General features: G+C 41.3%; 1 protein-coding gene across 3 annotated transcripts in view; it reads right to left on the bottom strand.

Moving 5' to 3' along the window:
• The window catches only part of PRPS2 (phosphoribosyl pyrophosphate synthetase 2), a 35,713-nt gene extending 20,427 nt beyond the window's left edge, over positions 1 to 15,286 (bottom strand). Inside the window, exons 1-3 of one of the 3 annotated variants that reach the window (XM_061627119.1) lie at positions 15,075 to 15,286; positions 5,401 to 5,584; positions 3,990 to 4,004 (exon numbers count right to left, since the gene is read on the bottom strand). In XM_061627119.1, the coding sequence (XP_061483103.1) occupies positions 3,990 to 4,004; positions 5,401 to 5,584; positions 15,075 to 15,196 (321 nt within the window). In that variant the 5' untranslated portion in view covers positions 15,197 to 15,286. The other 2 variants (XM_061627121.1, XM_061627120.1) reach the window with 2 other exon arrangements.
• Between the last annotated feature and the right edge of the window lie 596 nt (positions 15,287 to 15,882).

The raw sequence follows: 15,882 nt of genomic DNA, 5'->3' as shown, positions 1-15,882 counted from the left end.
TCTTAAAACCAGTGGGTGCCTCAATTTAAAGCATTCATTGGAGCTGGCAACTGTCAAACGTCTCACGGTATAATTAATAGCTCAATTGGTGAAGGGTAACAGAAATGGTGGACAACTGATGTCCTGTTGCCAAGTTCTCAAAAACACTCTAAGTCACTCAAAAGACAACTGGTAAAGAAACAATAGGCAATATGAAACTGTAAGCAAAGTTACCTCAGAGCACTGGAGGGACAGGCTTCAGGTATGTGAGAGGAATGACACTCTGGGGCCATGGGTGGGCTCAGGGGACTCCTAGTGAAAACCAGTAAAAAGGAGCATGTGGCTTGATAGCAGGATGCTACTAAAATCCTGGCTGTGTTAGCAGGTTGAAGCCCAAGGGGGTTGGAAACACAACGCTGTCCCAATTGCAACTTCTCGGCAGAGACCACCAGAAAGGTTTGAACAGGATATGTAGGCCACAGGGTTAGTTTTGAGAGGTAATGTAGAGTGACCACCTCTAGTTACTCTCTGAGGTGAGGGAAATAGGGTTCAGATTAGAATAGGGAGAAGAGGGTTTCTCCGATAGGTCAGAGAGAGAAATTAGTATCTAATAATAAAGCCTCATTTTTGTAGCCGTCAGCAATGGGTCACAGAATGGGTAACAGAACACAGAAGAAGCGGGTACCAAATGAGGGGGAGGAGGAACCTTAAGTTGTAATGTAGATCCCAATTTCCAGTTTGACTGAACAAACCAAGGGAATGGGCAATACAGCAGTAAGTGAAAACAAACCAATTCAGGGGGCAGGAGGACCAGGCAGACTGTTAGGGGTGAGGCCAAGGGAAATCCAACAAGTGTTCAAATCACCTTCCCCACACTTAGAAATTACCTGTCTTCACTCTAAATTTCAGTTCCAGCCCAGTACTTTGGTTGGACAAAATCATTTAACTTTCAGAAAAGCACTGACATTTATTTTAGACTTCTTCAAATATTTTAAGCCACTTGCAATCTCCAGCTGTCCAAACCAGTTTCATATATTCTGGGCCAAACTACGTTTTATACACAAATGCAACAAAAACCAAACCATGGCTTCTTATAAGGAAAAACAGCTTAGAGACAGAGCAATTTGCACCAGAGAACACATGAGAACATGCACAATTAACCGGTTTTCTCTGTTTACAGAGAACCCCATCTCCTGCCCTTGGAGCTCAAACCTCATCTGCTTTGCCAAGTGAGGTTTTGCCTCACTTGCCAAAGATAATTTGCCAAAGACTTGCTCTGCCAAAGTGATGATGAAGTGATGCCAAAGACCTGCTTTGCCTCACTTTCCAAAGATAATGTGGATCAGAGGAGGGTCTCCTACAAACACCTTCTTGGCAGTTTTTAAATTAGGGTGGGAAATTTGTGGCCCTCCTGATGTTATTGGACTACAACTCCCCTAATCCCTGTCCATTGACCATGCTGTCTGGGGCTGAGAGGAGTTGCAGTCCAACAACATCTGGAAGGCCAAAGGTTCGCCACCCTTGTTTTAAAACGGTTGTCCCCCCACATACAACCCCCCCTCCCGAGTTCAGAAACAAGTCCAACTAGGGGGTAAAATCATCAGAGCAGGACTTTCAAGGAGTGCTATTGGTGCTGAGCACCCCAACCAACTCCTGCCCCCACCACACGTTACATTAGCATTGTGTCAATAAATGTGTGCTCTGACACATTTGGTTACTGAGGTTATGTGCAGTTTGGAACTGGAACAGTGAGCAAGTAGTACTCACTGACATAATTTCCCCATGTGATGGAGTTTAGCTCAGAGATATGGGGAACCGGATTTAACTGCTTTAGCTGCTGACATTAAGCTGCTTTGAAAGCATCAGAAAAATCAAACGCATCCTCATTCATCCCAGTCTTTGATGTAAAACAGAGCCATAAAAGTTGATTCCTCTGTAAATGTTTTCCTGACCAACCCAATATTAATTTGAGATTAGCTACAAGGTTACTATTACTTCACATTCAGGTCAATGCATGCTATGGCAGAAGAGTGCATGTTGTTACTACAGGAATTACTCTTGCAATCAGGACTCTTGCTAAAATGTTGCATACTCCTAGGAAGTGACAGAATGTATGGAAAGAACAGGAACAGAAAAAGACAGTCCGAGGGGAAGGAAGGGCTGCTGTAAAGAAGAAGCTGAAAAAGAGACACCATGGAAGAAAGAAAGAGAAAATAGAGAAAATAGGAAAAACAGAAAAGTAGTTGCAGAACAACAGAGAAGGAAAGCACTGTGACAGAAAGCACTAGTCGGCTAGCAACTGTTAACTGTCACAGCTGGCATGTAACCCATTGTGGTTTGGGGTTCAGTTGATTTCTGGGTTTTGTTGTTTATTCATTATCATTGTTAATTAATGAGTTGTGAACTGCTTTTAATGTCCCATTTCTGATATTTTAAATTATTAATAATTTGCATTGAACTGTATTGTTTGTGAAATTTGTTTTTGCCTTATTTATACACTGTTATGGTTGTTTGATATGATTATATTGATAGAAGGTTTGCTAATTTCTGATGCTGCTGTTATTGTGACTGAGCTGCTTTGAGCTCAACACTGTTGTTGGAAAAGCAGAATACAAATATTAAATCAAGCCAAATCAGATCAAATCTATATCAGATATAGATGCGATGCGGCAAGCTGCTTCTCCTTATCTATAATTGAGAGTTACATGTATTACACAACCCACCAGCTATTTCTGCCATATAATACTCATCCATTACAATACAGCTCTCACAATGATTGAACAGGTGATTGGATAGCAATACCGCTTGGGGTTCTGCACACCCAGAGAGACCAAACTGCCTGCTCTTTCAAGAATAAATTCACACAGCAGAAAAAGCCAAACAGTGAAATTAGCGGAGCCCAAGATATTCAGGCATATTTAACTTTTGAAAATATGGCTAAATTAAAAAAAATTACATGTGAAGAATTTCATTTTGGACAATAAACATGAAGAGCAGACACATCTCTGTTCAGTGGCTCTGTTGATACATCAGCACCCACGAGGCAAAGTTGAACATACTGCTTAATGCTACTGATCTTAGGACTAAAACCTCCGAAAACCTTCTAAAGCAGCAATAGTAGATGCCAGAACTAAGAGTTACCACTTAAAAATCTACATATTGTTAAAGCATCAGTGTGATAACTCCAGAGAGGACATATCTGAAAAGTAGTACGAAGTAGTTATTTTGGCTCATTGGGATGCTCTGGCCTCTCACAGCCCAAATGTGGGAAAGGCTGCAAGGTGACTTCAATAGGTTACATCTACGCTTCTTATCTGATCTTCATTAGTAAGGAGGAAAATTAGTCATCAACACTTTCTACAAGCTAAGGAGTCTGAAGCCATTAATATGTTGATATTGTGGGTATATCCAGAAAACCACATCCATACCAGTGTAAGGTTTACTTCAAAAAATAGCTTATTGACACCACCAAATATTAAGTACTTGGGGGACATCCAATGGTGTCAGCCCACTTGCACAATCGATCACTTCTCTCCTGTATGTCCCAAAAATCTGCTCCTCAGGGTTGGGAGAACCTCTGGATGGGACTGGAGGCAAGCTCTCTTAAAAGCTGTGATGAGTTTAACTTCTCCTGCTTCTCCAGCAATACAGGCACTTGCTCTGCATTTGTGGTGAATTTGCTATATTTTTTTGCTATATATGAGATCTTAAACAGTAGCTTAGATTTAAAGTTTTCCTTGTTTGAGGGAGTTATCTAAATTTTGATTTATATAGGAAAAGGTCTGACATGAATTTAGTATGAGCTTCATTACATTTGCAAAAAAAAGCTAGTGCATCTGGAATGGCAATAACCCCAGGCCCTCTTTCTTGATAAGAGAGGTAAAGCTTGCTTGCCCAAATATTGTTAAATATTATTCAATTAAACTGAAGTGGAAATCAAAATGGATCAGCTCAGATGCTAATAATCCATGGTACATTTTAAAACAAGATAGCTGCAAAGTACCACTTACCCATCTACCTTGGTCCTATATAGGAAAACACAACAAAAGTAAATTAATGAAACATGCAAATCCTCTCATCTGCAAGAATAGGATAAATTTAAAAATAATTTCAATTAATCAGAATCCCCATTGACCTCTTTCACATACAATGAAAAATTTAGTATTGCAAAGAGATGGTATATATGGGTTAAATATTGCATAAATATTGCATACTGATTTATTGATATATTGAAAGATGGATGTTGCATAAGATTTCAATTAAAGAGGAGATTGCATCCTCAGTGAGTTCCCACAATGTTATCTACGCAAATCAGAAAAGGGACTTTAAGATAATCTGGATCAGCATTTTTTAAAAATAATTTCTACTTTAAAGGCAGCAAAGGGGTCATTATCAAAAGTTTATCATCTTATTATAAGAGATCTTAAGTGAAAATAAATTTCAATATTGGGGGGAAATCAGAAGCTCTCTATAATTAGAATCTGACTGGATTAAAATATTCCAAAATGGAATAGTGAAATATTTGTACAATTTGAGAGAAAATCAGTGTAAGGTTGTATTGGGTATACCCAAGTTGGGTATGATTTATTATCATAATAATGATTGGAGATGCAATTTCCTATGACACTCCCTGTCCTGTCATTCGAAGTTTAGTTAAAAATAGAATTAATTAAAATGTATAACGAAGTCCCCAAACTAATTTTACTTGGTTGTCTAAGCACTAATTTTGAGTTATGCTCTTAACTGATTTGTTCACAACTGCAAAAATTGTGGTAGCTAAACACTGAACCCCAAGAATGCCTATAATTAAAAGGATGACTGCAGTATGGAAAACAGCACAATTAACATAATTGAGTGAAATAATTACACTAAGACAGAAGGCACAGCACAGAAAGATTTGCTAGAATATGGAATCCTAATTTTTTTTGAAGCAAAGGTAGAACACTGACATGAATATATACAATTGTTTTTCAATACTTTGATGTTAAAACAAAAGTGATCTATACTGCATACAAGAGTATACTTTTTGTTGTATACCATGTCACATTATTTTTATGCCAATCGCACATACACAGATGCTTACAGTTGGATTTTTCAACTGCATTTGTGGTAGCGCTTGTTCAGCTCTTGTCTGCCACCGTAACTGTCATGTGAAATACCAAATATGCAGGGGCACCGTGGCAGGTTAGGGGGGACAAATTCTCTCACTGTTTCAGGTCAAAATTTACTTGGGAGCAAGGTCTATCAACTATCAAGGTTGCTTCCAACTAAGCATTTTTCATAGCGCAGCTTGAGCTACACGAAGTTGCTTATAACAGTCTAAACACATTTCATAACTTGGCAAATCAGGACAAATGCAGAAGAAAAATTACTTTTATTTTGATAAGAGCCTTCATAATAAAGTCACTGCCTCTCTCCTACCTTATCTTTCTTATCTTGCCTTGCATAAGGAAAACATGGAATTACTGCTGTAACGCGGGAGGATGATGCAATCTTGCAAGCATTGATCATGATGAGAAGCTCCATCAGATTGTCATTTATTTCTCCACAACCACTCTGGATGATGTAAACATCTTCCCCTCTTACGCTTTCACCAATCTCTACACTGGAAGAAAGATGGAGACATAAAGATGACATGATTAGGCATGTTAAGTAGGTAAAGGAAACAAGTAACACTTTAATTCTGTACCTGAATAGTAATTGGCTACTTCAGGTTTCCACTAACCAGCTTAGCTCTCTGCAGGTGTTATCAAGTACAGGCTTACCCCAAAAAGCCAAAAATGGCTTTTCAGGCAAGGTGGCGCCTTAGAAGTCAGCATGTTGTGGGAATGTGAACAGAGGCTTCATATGTATCACAGACTAACTAAATATATTTATTTCTATGCTTATGGGGTAGGTGCCCATTTTCGGGAATTCCAGGAATCTTATACACCTGCACTGTTTGGTATAACTCACAAAGTCTCAACCAATTCACACTGATGTTTAAAGCCCTAAATGGCTAAGGACCCAAATACTTGAAGGGCCACCACCTTTCCTACAGACTCTCTCAGGTGTTAAGATCAGCAGAGGGGGCCTTCTCAGCAGTTCCACCATCCTTGGAAGCATAGAGGATGGCATTCTCTGCAACAGCACCTAAGCTGTGGACGTCCCTTCTCACAGAGGTGTGTTGAGCATCCTCATTATATAGTTTCCATTGTTTGCTGAAGATGCACCTCTTTGTTCTGGACAGTTAGGATTTGTGTGGGACCTTCTTTGTTGTTTGACGTACTTTCTTTGGTTTGTTTTAAATGGTTTTATTGGACTTTAATGTTATATGATTGTTGTATAATGTACATGGTGATGTTGTAACCCGCCCTGGGACCATATCGTGAAGGGTGGGAAACAAATCTTAAATAAATAAATAAATAAACTTCACACAAAAATACTGCCTTAGTTGTGTCTTAGAACTGTAATATAACACACAGGCAAAACTGACACAAGATGTGCATAACATTCTCTAGTATTTCACTGAGAAAATACATGCCACTGCCTTTAAAGTCACCTTCTCTTGTCAAGAACTGTTATATACAGTTGATAAGTTTATAAACCCTTAATAAAGCAAGACCAAGTACTTGACATTACATAATTTGTCATTTCACTTCTCAGACCACCTTACAGCTTCATGATTCTGCTTCAGAAACTTGAGAACTTGCCAACTGTTAGTGTTCCCAGAGCTTGGAAAAGTTACTTTTTTGAACTCAACAGCTCCCATCAGCCCCAGCCAGCATGGCCACTGGAGTGGGCTGACGGGAGTTGTAGTTCAAAAAAGTAACTTTTCCAAGCTCTGAGTGTTCCAACAAAAAGCTGTATACCTCTTCAAAATCTGATTACCAACATATGAGTTGGGACCCAGATGCCACAGTCAGCGGGACCACAAGTAACACCATCAATAGAACAAACAAGGAAGCATATCCAGACAGCTGCAGCGTCCCACAGAACGATAGTATTTCATCCTGTTATTTTACTGTCCAAAGGAAAATTTATATTCAGAGGCTAGAAAGTGCAAAAGGTAATCATTATCAGCCCATGGCCATGATGCACCTTGGAAGGTTCAAGAGGAGTGGAAATGGTCATGTATTACTCTGCTTTGATGTATACAAACCTTTCAGGAAGATTAAGGTCTAATAAGGTCTCACAAGACAAATACAAGCATGTGGTTTTCAGGCACAGTCGCTATGAAATACAGAACATTCAGTAGCAATTGCCATGCAATAGACAGCTTATAAGAATTTCAAATTATAGGAACGTTATGTCACCTTTGTATAGCTCTCTGCAGTTTCAGCTTACGGTTAAGTGAGTAGAGAACTCACTGGATTGTATCCAATATTAGTCAAAGTAGACCCATTGAAATTAATACCACAACCATGTTTTTTAAAAAAATGGTACTAACCGGCATGGAGTACTGTCACCTCTTTTTTTTTTTTTTTTGCTGCCTATAGCAACCATTTTATGCTGGCATCATGATATTTTTATCATGGTATGAGTACCAAACAAAGCACTGGACATAACCCACATAGGTCAACGTCTACCTAAGGCCCTTTTACATCTTATGCACTAGCATATGTTTGCCACATTGGCCTGGTTTGTGCGACATGACAAGCTAATTATGGCTTACTGAGTCCAGAGGGAGTTCACAGCTGCTTTGCTCCTCCCTTGGTCCTTTATACTGAGCTAAGCCAAGGTCGGACTTAAGCCATATCCACAGCATACATTTAAAGCACTATTATGCCACTAACAGTCATGGCTTCCCACAAAGCATCCTGAGAAGTGTAGTTTATTAAGTGTCCTGAGAGTTGTTAGGCGATCCCTATTCTACTTCACAGGGTTAAAATACCCAGAGTTCCCTGGGGAATGATCGTTACACCCCACTGAGAACTGCAGCTCTATGTGGGGAACAGGGGTCTCCCAACAATTCTCAGGATCCTTAACAAACTGCAGTTCCCAGGATTTTTTGTGAAAGGCCATGACTATTAAAGCTGCATAACAGTGCTTTACATGTATATTGCAGATGTGGCCTTAGTGTGTGGTCCAAACCCGGGTTTGTGGTTAAGCTCTTTCCTCACAAACCATGAACTGTAGCCATACTTTGGCTTACTATATTGTGTGACCCAGAGGTGTATACCTACAAATGTAATATGAGAAGTGGCCCGGTTAAAAGTAACCTGGCAGAACATACAAGCCATGACATAGCCAGAGTTAAGTGCACAAGTCCCATTGATTTCAAGCTGAGGGAGTTAAGCACTTGTTTCATTCTTCTGCCACTGAAATCAACATAAAAAGACTCAGTGTTGACTTGACCATGCCAAGAGTTTGCATCAGTTACCTTTTTACAAAAATCCACTTTATTCCAGATGTATCAAGGACAAATTACTAATTAACCAATAAGATTTCCCCATCCCCCAAAGTATAAACAATATTCTGCAATAATACAGATAAAAGGGCAATCAAGCCAGATCTTCACCCAGCAGAACATCTATGTTTGCTTTATGCAATTTATCAAACGCAGCCATTTGGAACTTTGCTCATTTCAAGTTCGCAGGGGGGAAAAGTGCCCAAGTCATTAGATAACCAAGGAGATTTTATGCATATATACTCAAATGTGCAGTTTTAAACTTACTAAGTTCACTTTAAATTTGCATCATTTTATATAATTTCTGACAGAAACTTTAGCATAATTGTTATAACAATCCCCTTCCCACACACACACAATAAAGTATAACATTCTGAATGGGATCAACCTAACTATTTTTGTGTGATTTACAGATATGAAATCCAACAGCCAATGCAAGTTTCAACTGTGGAAACGGCCTTAACCTTTAATCTACATGATCCAGAAGAAGGAACTGATTCTAAGTCCTAGAAATTGTGGATGATAGAGGTTTTATTCTGGTCAAACTTGGCATTTCACAGCAACACCACCACCAGACCAGGGGCCAGTTTGGCATGTGTAACTGAGACCTGGCCGAATGTGATGGGTGGTCTTGTCCTAACCCAGCTGTCTCTGCCTGGACACTTGGTGCAACACATAGTCCAAGTTGGGGGCGGGTGGTCACTAGCCATCAAAATTCCATCTCCCTCTCCAGAAGACCAATTTGTACTTTGTGTTGAAGGCATTTTCTGTGGTAGTGGATCAGAAATACTGAACAAGGGTGTTGTTAGGTTACCATCCATCCTGCTGCAATACAACTTCCCTAGCTGAGATGGTGGAAGTAGATTCAGATGTGGTGTTGGAGAAACGCATGCTGGTGGTGCTGGGGAATTTCAATACCCATGCCAAGGCTGCCTCCAACAGGCTAGCTCAGGACATCACGGCCTCCATGAAAAGCACAGGGCTGTATTAGTTTGACATATGTGACTGGACCCATCACATCCTTGATTGGGTTTTTACCACGGAGGAGACTGGTAACACTCTGTTGATTGGGGGACTCGCTGAGAGCCCACTGTCATGGAGGGATCACTCCATGGTAAGGTTTGGGTTAAACCGGGCTACTTCATGCTGCAGGGTAAGGGACCCATTGAGATGGTCCACCCATGAAGACTTAGGGAATCTGATGGATCCATGAATGCTCTGGGGGATTTTCCAGCCACTGAAAATACACTTATACTTCACATTAATCTACTCATTTTACTGGAACGCTGACTGGGGTGAGAGGGAAGAAGCAAAAATTACTGAAAATTGACAAAACAAAGGAAGGTGGAACTACTAAGGGAGCTAAACAAGTTATTCCTACAGTAACTGAAATAATAACACATGGACATTTTGTAAGATGTTTATCATAAACTCATGCTCAGAATTCACCCAATAACTAGCAGCTAGTGAGCCCAAGGGTCACTGTAGCTCATTCCCTTCATGGTCAATCACAATTTATTGTTGTCTGAACACAAGCAACAAAAACAGGAAAGATCCAGGCAAGGTGCTAAAGCTACAAAACTATATTTACTTCCATCAACCCTTCTCCCCTTTTATCTGAGATATCTCACCAGCTTGTTGAAACCCCTGGCTGAAAAACCTTGAGGTTGTACATTGCAAAACATGTTGGTCTGGCTTGCACAACATGGTAAGCCAAACTATGGTTTACTGGAGCTGCACAAGCATGCACATTCCCAGAGAAGAGTTTGCACCCACTTTGCTCCTCCTCAAATTTTTTTACTCCTATGCCATGCTCAGCTAAGTGTGTCATCTACTCCTCTCCAGAAGCCCACACGTTTGTGCTATCTCAGTAAACCAGCTGGGCTTACTGCATTGTGTGAACAAGGAGGCCATTGTCTAAATGAGGTCTTAGAAGAGTTTCTTTTAGAACATGTATGCTAGATAAGCTAGTTTCAATACACAATTGAAAATGTCAGTTGTCACATATGGAAACCAATAGTTATAGTTCCAATCAATTTTATTCTAGTGTAAACTTTTTTTAATGCTGTACTACTGATATATCAGGTTAGTTTTTTCACTGAAATGGTACCCCAACACCCACCCACCCCATTTAGGGATGTACATCACACCACTCAGTTTGTAGGTATTGTATTAGTGTACCCACAGGTAACAGCATGAACACAATCTTGTGCACTTTTGGCAGACTAACCCAAGAGGCTTGGATACACTGGCAGGCTATTGACTCTGGAACTTGCCCCCTAACCTGGTCCAACAGAACAAGAGTTTGTTGACCCTCAGGCCAAGGCTTATCATTGTACACAGGCATTTGCCTCACTTTTCTGGGAGAGGATTGCCATATTTTAATACTGAGCCAATTGGTTAATTGTTCACTTCAATAAATGCGTAATGCTGAACACACTTGCGAACTCCATCAACAGTGTTGCAATAAGAGCTGAACAAATGAGGCCTCTAGGGATATTAATCCAGGTGGTCAAATTCATATTTTGCTTGCGCAAGAAAGAACATAATTCCCTTTAAAATACACAAGAGTATTTATTTTTCCAGTCACAATTCATGGTCACAGCTCTAAACATCCTTAATAGAAAACACAGACTGCTTTATACACATTTAAACAAGTGGACACTAGCATTTAAATGCTATATGGGGGTGACAAAGGTAACAATGCATCTGTGCCACTACATACATCATCTAGGTGCACAGGGTAACTAGCAGGGGCTCGATGCAACTCTCTGCCACGTGTATTGTGGCAGGAAAATGTGTTTTTGATTATATGGAAGGTACTTTAATGTACAATGGCAAATCCCTCTCCCCATTTGATTCCTTTTTAAACAGTTAAGTCTTTGTTCTTGGGCTCTTCAAATATCTAAAGTTAAATCAGTGATGATGATGATGCAGTGCTTGAGTGTTGTGCTCAGATGTGGAAAACCCCAGTACAAACAGCTAGTCGACTGTGAAATTTACTAAGTTACTATCTGTTCCCCTAACCTATATCACAGGCTTGTTCTGAGGCTAAAAAAAAGACTTTGAGCACCCTGAGGGAAGGATTGGCCACAAACAGTCAATGAGATTGCACCCTCCCCGAAACAACTGTTTGATCATTCTCAAAGATAATTTAGGTTTAATTCTGACTGAAAAGAATATGAACATGGTTAAAAAGACAAGCCAAGGACTAAAATACCATATACAATATTAATCTACTATGAAAGCAAAGCAGAATTTACAAGCATGCAACTCAAAGTAAACAGATAATTGAACTGATGATGTGAGGCAGAAAATAGAAAGGGCTGTCAAGGAAAAGCTGAAAGTGGAATTGCAATGCCAAGCAACCAGATATTTTCAAAATAGAGAGAATTAACAGTATGTTGCTTCAGCTGTCCAACAACTATAGGTAGAAAGCATATCAAATTCAATTCTATTCCCACAAGGTGCTCTTTTCTGTTAAGTATCCTTTGACCACATGCTTCCTTTGCAACACAGCAAGTAGCATTAGACAACAGGTAAGTGAATGGTCAATCTTGCTCACACAAACAACCATTTTGTCTTATGGTAAAAAACCAAGTGCATAGGTAGTACCTATTGATTGGCATGGAAAGTGCAACAACAGGCACACATCCATGTATTATTAAGACATGGTCAGTCAAAAGGGTTACTGGCACAGCCCATCAGGGAAAAAAAAGGAACTGAGATCTTGACAAGCAAGGAATAATCGCAGCACAGCATTTTTTCTGTGCCTGTCACACGCTCCCAGTCACAACTACATGGTAGTCATGTTTGAAATTGGAAGAGCTATCTGATGGGAAAAAGTACATCTTCCCGGGTGCTAAATATTACAGTGTAGGTGCTGGGAATATGAAATAGCACAAGCAAAAACAGCTACTTGGGCAGAGACACTTGAATGCTCCACAACAGAAGATAATCAGGAAAGGCCATAGAAGTAATTATTTCCCTCTCAAATAAGCACACTCTATTCCGCCTTAGAACATAATTAGGGAAAAGAGGAAGGGATACGAGAAAAAGGAACAGGAAAACCAATTTCCTACAAACTAGCCTGTAGGCACAATCAAACTTTGCAGCCTGATCAATCTAATGACCAAAGGTGGAGTCGTCCAGGGTCTTGGGGGAGATTTTACTTTTTGGGAGCCAGGTCCCAGCAGAGTCCCTCTGTCTCCAGCGCCCTATGAGCCAATCAGCATGAAAGGGGAGTGTGTTAGCCACTGAGAAGAGTCTTCTAACTTGCTTCCTTAGCATGTCCTGCTGACTGGACCCAATCCCGAGTAAAAGGTGTTCCTATTAGTTCTTATTTACTTCAAAAGCCAAGTTGTGGAGAGTGAGAATCCTGTAATTTATTACAGAAGAGAGAGTGAATCCTGATGATAGCATCCCATCTACATCATCAAGCAGATTGTTAGTAGCAGGAGATAAACGTTTAGACACTGAATTCAGTAATTCAAGCAATAACTCTTGACAGTAAGAAAGGGCAGTCAAATGGTGACAATAAGAGAGAAGAAAGCAGTATTCAAACCTGGCCCGATTATTCTATAATCTTAAAAGGTTGTATAGTTTTAGAAGGGGGCATGGCATTACTATGAACACTACACTTCTGAAATTGCCACCACACTACTGCTAAATGACACAACTTTGGATAACAATCCTGACCTTAATATTCATATTCAAGAACCAAAGTTGTTGATTCAGATCATACTGAAAGGAACTTTTCCAGCACCACACACAATGTGACTGTACTACTGAATAGCAGCTACTTGTTGTTCATCTCTTGAAATCAGTAGTGCCTTTTAAACACTTTTGTCCTTCTCATGACCAAGGTTGTCAGAGTGGAGAAAAGAGGCAGCTGTAAGCTTTTGGCTTTGGACGAAGTACCAACTCACATCTAGAGTAGTGACTAACTTTATTCTTATTAGGATATAAGAACATAAGAAGAGCCTGCTGGATCAGGCCAGTGGCCCATCTAGTCCAGCATCCTGTTCTCACAGTGGGCAACCAGGTGCCTGGGGGAAGCCCGCAAGCAGGACCCGAGTGCAAGAACACTCTCCCCTCCTGAGGCTTCCAGCAACTGGTTTTCAGAAACATACTGCCTCTGACTAGGGTGGCACAGCACAGCCATCACGGCTAGTAGCCATTGATAGCCCTGTCCTCCATGAATTTGTCTAATCTTCCTTTAAAGCCATCCAAGCTGGTGGCCATTACTGCGTCTTGTGGGAGCAAATTCCATAGTTTAACTATGCACTGAGTAAAGAAGTACTTCCTTTTGTCTGTCCTGAATCTTCCAACATTCAGCTTCTTTGAATGTCCACGAGTTCTAGTATTATGAGAGAGGGAGAAGAACTTTTCTCTATCCACTTTCTCAATGCCATGCATAATTTTATAGACTTCTATCATGTCTCCTCTGACCCGCCTTTTCTCTAAACTAAAAAGCCCCCAATGCTGCAACCTTTCCCCGTAAGGGAGTCGCTCCATCCCCTTGATCATTCTGGTTGCCCTCTTCTGAACCTTTTCCAACTCTATAATATCCTTTTTGAGATGAGGTGAACATGGTAGTTACTCAAAATTTGTAAATGGTGTACAGGGGTATACACCTTGGGGATTCTGTACAAAGAGTACCTTGAGAGAGCCAGTAATTGGTGCAATCATTCTAGATTAAGACCTAATTCACACATCATGCTTTTAAATGTATATATAAGACATGTTATGTGTAAGCTAGAGATGTGAAGGCCTGGAACCCACCCACCCCCCTCCTCATCATCCCAGGACTGTCACAACTCCAGTGCAAACCTCAAGATGTAGAACATGAAAAGAAAAAATTCCTTAAAGAGATATGTACCATAGAGATACTTTTCAGGAGATGAAACTGGCCACAGCTGGCCACTAAATCTACAATTTGGGCCAAATCCCGGTTTGCGGCTCTCTAAGGTGTAGAGCAGCCTTCAGACTAAATGCCCAGAGACAATGGTAAAATAAAGTATACACAGAGACCAAAGGGATAAAAACAATGCCCCAAACCCCACTTTTTCTAAAACAGGGTAAAGAATGGGTGGCCAGAATTAAGCATACGCCAGAGGCTGGCATAATATAGATACTCCTGGCTATTTTTTAACCACCTTCACATGCTGTCGAGGCAGATCAGATTTATTTATTTATTGCATTTGTATACCGCCCCATACCTGAAGCTCTCTGGGCGGTTTACAACAATTAAAAACATTAAAAACAAATATACAAATTTAAAAACACCGTGCCACGAAAGGCAACTTTCCCTGCTGTCCACACGCTCCTTTCCGCGCATGTTTATCAGCAAACGGGAGAGTCCAGTCTACATGAGCGAGAAGGGGGGAAAGGACAACTCTTACATGCTTTCCAAACACCGAAGATACAGGTAAGCACGCATTTGCGAGCTGGGCAGGGACATTTTCCAGGAGTTTTTACACGGTAACCATGGCCGGCCTTTTGCCTTCTCAAGACAGACCTGTCCTCCCTCGCTAACCCGTTACACGATCAAGATAACAGAGAATATCTGTGTTGTTGAGGGAGGGGGTTTTTTGGCGGGAGGGGGAGATTTGGAAAAAGCGGAAGTACCTTGCAATGGGAAGATGACGCTCTGCAGCCTACCTGCTGGTCTCTCCTTCCTTCCCCCAACCCCGTTTCACTTTACCTGGTCTCCTGGTTGCTGAATTTCTTCGTCACCACTTTCCCCAGATCCAGCCCCAGCCGATCCGCCACGCGCTGGGACAGATCCTGATGCGAGCTGCCGCTGAAGAGCACGATGTTGGGCATGGCTGGGCACGCAGGAACCGCAACAAGAGCAGCGGCGGAAGACCGAGTCGAGCTGGAGCTGGGGAGAAAAGGAGGGGGGGGATACAGAGAACAAGGAAAAGAGAAGAAGCGGGCGCGCGCCGCAAGAGGATCAAATAACCGCCGCCACGCCCCCCAGAGCCGCGCGCGCCACACAGCCCCGGTCTCTCTCTAACAACTTCAAGGGACCGTAACTCAGAAGGGATGGGGTCAGGGACGAAGTGGGCGGAGCCACGAGATGAGAATGACGTTATTAAGGGGAGAGAATGGAACGCTGTGAGATGATTGGTGGAGGAACCAGCTTGAGAGTGAGGCGCCATCGAGATAAAAAAATTGGAGAACGTCATCACACCTTAACTTCCGGTAAAAAATGAAAGCCCCCCAGCGGTTACTGTTCTCTTCCAGGGGCGAGCTGCGCAGCTCTCTCTCCTTTAAGGAAGGGATAAAAGGGCTTTGTGTGCTTTGCATTGGAATTTAGGTCAGAAAGGTAGTCGAATTTCAGATCGGAAGAAGCGCTGTTCCAGCCTTCACCGGTTATTGATTACTTTAAACTTTTCTATCTCTGTGGGTGGAGCAGAGCATTGTGGGGAGAAGGGCACGGAGTTGCGATGGAGAATGGGAAGGAGGGAGGGACTAGGCAGGTTGGCAACCATGAGTGTAGGGATGGG

Source organism: Rhineura floridana, chromosome 5 (genome assembly GCF_030035675.1).
Source record: "Rhineura floridana isolate rRhiFlo1 chromosome 5, rRhiFlo1.hap2, whole genome shotgun sequence".
NCBI classification, from domain to species: domain Eukaryota; kingdom Metazoa; phylum Chordata; class Lepidosauria; order Squamata; family Rhineuridae; genus Rhineura; species Rhineura floridana.
This window is presented reverse-complemented; position numbering and strand designations above follow the sequence as displayed.